The sequence below is a fragment of the Odocoileus virginianus genome, chromosome 12 (assembly GCF_023699985.2).
Source record: "Odocoileus virginianus isolate 20LAN1187 ecotype Illinois chromosome 12, Ovbor_1.2, whole genome shotgun sequence".
NCBI classification, from domain to species: Eukaryota; Metazoa; Chordata; class Mammalia; order Artiodactyla; family Cervidae; genus Odocoileus; species Odocoileus virginianus.
In genome coordinates, this window is record NC_069685.1 from 51655943 (window position 1) to 51661227 (window position 5285).

The 5285-nt window shown below is 58.1% G+C and overlaps 1 protein-coding gene across 1 annotated transcript; it reads left to right on the forward strand.

Annotated features, from left to right (window-relative positions):
• The first annotated feature begins 234 nt into the window (after nucleotides 1–234).
• On the forward strand, nucleotides 235–5109 carry B3GNT4 (UDP-GlcNAc:betaGal beta-1,3-N-acetylglucosaminyltransferase 4). Its single transcript, XM_020882610.2, has 2 exons — nucleotides 235–432; nucleotides 3886–5109. Exon 2 carries the CDS (start codon nucleotides 3893–3895, stop codon nucleotides 4964–4966), a length of 1074 nt encoding a protein of 357 aa, XP_020738269.2. The 5' UTR covers nucleotides 235–432; nucleotides 3886–3892; the 3' UTR covers nucleotides 4967–5109.
• Nucleotides 5110–5285: the final 176 nt, after the last annotated feature.

The window sequence follows — 5285 nt, forward strand, 5'->3', positions numbered from 1 at the left end:
ATGCCTGGCTAGGGAGGAGCAGGAGGCTTGCACCGGGTTGGGGGGAGCTGACCAGGGAGGAACGGCGTTGCGGGTAGGGGTTGGCTTCGGGGAGGGGAGAAGGGGGTTGCTGGCCGGGGGAGCTGGGGTGGGGCTGGCCAGGGAGGAGCCGGGAACTGGCCGGAGGAAGCGGGTGCCTGGCCGGGTACAGCCAGGGAGAGCCGGGGAGGACCTCTTGGCCCGCAGGTGCGTGGGGTGGGAGGGGCCCCGTCCTCCAGAAGCCCCGCCCCCGAGCCCGACCTCCGCGGCCGAGGCGGCGGCGGTGCGCGGGCGTGGCCAGCGCTCGGGGGCGCCGCGGAGCCCCGCCCTCCGCCCGAGCCCAGAAGAGCGAACCGTGCTCACCTGGCGCCGCTGCGCGAGCTCCTCGCCTGAGCCGACGGCGTCACGGCTCAGGTAGGGCGGCGAGGGGCGGGCGGTCGGGTGTCGGGTCTAGGGCGCCGGGAGCCCCTCTGAGGGGAGGGGCCTATCCCAGGGTGAGCAGAGGGGTGCCGGGCCCCTGCCCAGGACGGGCCATGTGCCGACCTGGCTGCACTGGGGTCGTGGTCGCCCTGCCCGGCGGGAGCCGCTTCCTGCCCGCAGTGAACCTTCGGGGCCAGGGGTGGGGGCTCTCCTGATACCTCTTGGCTTCTGTTCGCCCCTCTGGGACAAAAATGCCGAATGGCCGGAGCTGGGGTTTGGCCGAGGGCAGCCCGGGGTCGCTTGCTCCGGACTCCCCGTCGCGCAGCGCTGCTCACTGTGCTCCGAGCCTGAGAGGGGTGCCCACCGCGAGGCTCTGGTCCCTGCTCTGGCGACCCCGCGGGACTTTGCGCCCCCACAACCGTCCTTTACGGACTGTCGTGTGGAGAATGAACCAGCCCTTGATCCTTTCATTCATCGAAGCATACCAGGTCAACGAGACCAGTGAGGATCCCAGAAGCAATTTTCAGACCCTTAGGGCTCAGCACCCACTTGAGGGTAGGGAGTGCATTCACCGAAGCTCGTGTCAGTTCGGGACCAGTCTTGGGAGCTCACAGATGGAGGGAGGCTTATGTTTAGCAGGTACTGAATTGGATTCACAGTAAGTGCAGTGGAGTGGGGAGCAGAACGGCCCCGTCCTTGCGGTGGGAAGTTGGGGGTTAGCTCCCGCAGTGGAGCGCCGAGGAATTGGGCGCACTGGGAGCGCTGTGGGCAAAGGGGCAATCAGGTCCACAGCGCCTCTGAAACGCGTAAGTCAAAACCGAACTGCTGGCTTTGCGCCCTTCTCGGTAAATTGCGCCACCAATCTGCCCCCACTCTCCCCCCTCCCCCGGCGTCCTCTCGCGCAGCCAGCGTATCTCCCACACCTGAAAGCCATTTTCCATGCCTGCAATCCATCTGGGCCTTCAGGCACCTCAAGGCCTCCACCCTAGTCTCAGCTGTACTCCCTTACTGACTAATGCAAGAGTTTGTGAGCTGCTTTCTTGTTTCCATTCTTGCCCTTCCATAAAACATCATCTAAGCATCAGCAGTAGTGACCTTTCAAACAATGTAAATTCTTTTACTGCCTCTGCTAAATCCTCTATGGGATCTCCGCAGTGCTTACAATAAAACCCAAGATCTTTCCCAGAAATTTCACTGTGGATCTTGTACATGACCTTCCTCACGCTTTTGCTCCTGCTTCACTACCTACCACTTTCCTCCTTGTTCTTTACACTCCAGCCACACCGCACACCTCCTGTCCTCTGTCAGGAGCTCTGCACTCAACTGTTCCCTCTGGCCCAGACCATGCTCTCCGCTCCTTGCCCCCCTCCTGCTCCCCAGATCTTTAATAAAAAGTTTATTTCTGGCTGCACTGGGTCTTCCTTGCTGCTCGCTTGCTTTCTCTGGTTGCGGTGAGCAGGGGCCACTCTCTAGTTGTGGTGCTCGGGCTTCTCATTGCAGTGACTTCTCTTGTTGTGGGTCACAGGCTCTAGGCATATGGGTGTAACTGCCCCACGCCAGGTGGAATCGTCCCGGGGCCAGGAATGGAACCCATGTCCCCTGCATTGGCAGGTGGATTCTTAATCACTGAACCACCAGGGAAGTCTCCCCCTCCTCCAGACCTTTATGTGGTTTGGATCCTTACTTTGTTCAGTTCTTGCTCAGGTGTTGTTTTTCAGGGAGGTCCTTCTAAACTACTGTTGGCTAAGACAGCCTTCCGGGTCACTATATTCCATCACACTGCTTTAATTTCTTCTCAGCACTCTCTGAGGTTTGTACTGGCTTCTTGGACTGTGAGAGCTGGTCCCCTGCCAGTTTTGCCTGCTACGGCAGCTGTCAGTTCAGGTCAGTCCCTCAGTCGTATCCGACTCTTTGCAACCATGGACTGCAGCACACCAGGCTTCCCTGTCCATCACCAGCTCCTGGAGCTTGCTTAAACTCATGTCCATTGAATCAGTGATGCCATCCAACCATCACATCCTCTGTCGTCCCCTTCTCTTCCTGCCTTCAATCTTTCCCAGCATTCGGGTCTTTTCCAATGAGTCAGTTCTTTGCATCAGGTGGCCAAAGTACTGGAGTTTCAGCTTCAGCCATCAGTCCTTCCAATGAATATTCAGGACTGATTTCCTTTAGGATTGACTGGTTTGATCTCCTTGCAGTCCAAGGGACTCTCGAGTCTTCTCCCACACCACAGTTCAAAAACACAGTTCTGGCAGCTGTAAGACATGCTTTTGGGGGAGTGGCAGCAGAGACAACAGCGATGAACTTAATGCAGGTAGACTGGATCGAAGTGATGGCTAGCCGGTCCAGGACATAGCAGGGAGGGGATAAGGAGGGAGACTGAGGCCTGGTTTTGCTACTGTGATCTGTGGGTAGGTTACTGTGCTAAGTTACCATTTCTCAGCCTTCTCTTTGGCTCACCGGGAGACTTGCCAAGAGAAAACCAGAACTCAGTAAGCAGTAGGAAACTGGCGAGAGGTGGCTGCAGGGGAGCCTGATACAAGTCTATGGCTTCCCTGTTTGTTTCATGCTCTTCCTGTGCATGTTTTTGTGTTTTTCCTAAAGCCCTGTTTAACTGACTCCCCAGGAAACCCACGCTCCGTGGGGCAGGTGTGGTTGGTGTGTTCTGTGGCCTCTGTCACCTGCTGCTGCCCTACAGTGGTTTCCTCCCCACCCCCCAGGGACCAGGCGCCCTAAGGACAGTGTCTGGGGCTGTCATCTCTTGAGACTGGGTCTTCCATCAACAGACCACTCTCGAGTTTCTTTCTGGAAATAAGCTGTGTCATTTTCACTGAAACTCATTAGGTACTCGAGTCTCTTGGGAAATATTGAAAACACTTGTGGCGTCTCAGTTATCTAAAGTGGCTGCAATCTTTTTGGAGAAAAAGTTGAGCCAAGTTCTCTAATGACAGCAGAAGGGAAGCAAGGGCTGGCATGGCAGGTGTGCTTGGTCTGTTCTGTGGGAGAGGGGGCTCTGCACAGAGCTAGAGGACACGCTGAAGAAAATAAAAGGACCCAGTTGCTGGGAGGCTCGGTGGTTGTGGCGCACAGGCTTAGTTGCTCTGAGGCATGTGGGATCATCCTGGACCAGGGATCGAACCCGTATCTCCTGCACTGGCAGATGGATTCTTTACCATTGAGCCACCAGGGAAGCAGAGATGCCAGAGACATAGATTCGGTCCCTGGGTGGGGAAGATCCCTTGGAGAAGGAAATGGCAACCCACTCCAGTATTCTTGCCTGGAGAATCCCATGGACAGAGGAGCCTGGTGGGCTACGGTCCATGGGGTCACAGAGAATCGGACATGACTGAGCAACTTAGCACGCACGTAGGATGGTGGGTTGCTCTTGGATGGAGAAGGTGGAGGCCGGGCCAGGACTGCGTCCGCTCACCGGCTCTCTCCTTGCAGGACCACCATGTTCCGCAGGGTGGGGTGGCTGGTGCCGTACTGCCTTGCACTGTTGCTGCTCAGCTGCCTGTTCTTTCTGAAGAAGGAGGCCCAGCCAGCGGGGGGCCCCATGGCCCGACAGCCCTTCTGGGCTCCCCCAGGGCTCCGGCGCAGCCCATGTCTACCCAACCACACAGTGGCTAATGCCTCCCTGTTCCTGCCCACCCGTCACCGCCTCTTCTTGACCTACCGCCACTGCCGCCACTTCTCCATCCTGCTGGAGCCTTCGGGCTGTGCCGAGAACACCTTTCTGCTCCTGGCCATCAAGTCGCAGCCCGGCCATGTGGAGCGGCGCACAGCCATCCGCAGCACGTGGGGCCGGGCGGGAAGCTGGGCTAAGGGCCAGCAGCTGAAGCTTGTGTTCCTCCTGGGGTTAGCAGGGCCTGCTCCCCCAGCCCAGCTGCTGGCCTACGAGAGCCGCGAGTTCGATGACATCCTGCAGTGGGACTTTGCTGAGGACTTCTTCAACCTGACACTCAAAGAGCTGCACCTGCAGCGCTGGGTGGCTGCTGCCTGCCCCCAGGCCCATTTCATACTAAAAGGAGATGACGACGTCTTTGTCCATGTCCCCAATGTGCTGGAGTTCCTGGATGGCTGGGACCCAGCCCAGGACCTCCTGGTGGGGGATGTCATCCGCCAGGCCCTGCCCAACAGGAACACCAAGGTCAAATATTTCATCCCACCCTCCATGTACAGGGCCCGCCACTACCCGCCCTATGCTGGGGGTGGGGGGTATGTCATGTCCAGAGCCACCGTGCAGCGCCTCCAGGTGGCTGTGGAAGAGGCTGAACTCTTCCCCATTGATGACGTCTTTGTGGGGATGTGCCTGAGAAAGCTGGGGGTGAGCCCCATGCACCACGCTGGCTTCAAGACTTTCGGAATCCGGCGGCCCCTGGACCCTCTAGACCCCTGTCTGTACCGAGGGCTCCTTCTGGTCCACCGCCTCAGCCCCCTGGAGATGTGGACCATGTGGGCACTGGTAACAGACGAGGGGCTCAAGTGTGCAGCTGCCCCCTTGTCCCAGCTTCCTGGGGCGGGCTGAGAGAGTGGACTGTTTAATTTTTCAATCATGATGAGAAATCAAGAACCCTGCAACCTGGCCCTTGACAGGCTACAGGGAACGCTGACTTTGTTTTCGTAAAGCCCTCCCAAACCTTGCTGACTTTGATTAAAACACTGAAATCTGGCTAACTTGTACCAATATGTGTTAAATGGGCAAAGCATGCAAATGCTGCCAGAACTCCAGGAGGCACCGCAGCACTCCTGGAGCCCTTGGACTCTTCTAGTCGGGCGGGGGCGGGGGGGTGCACAGCCGGCAAAGGAGGGCCACTGCAGAGGACTCCGGAAGACACACAGAAACA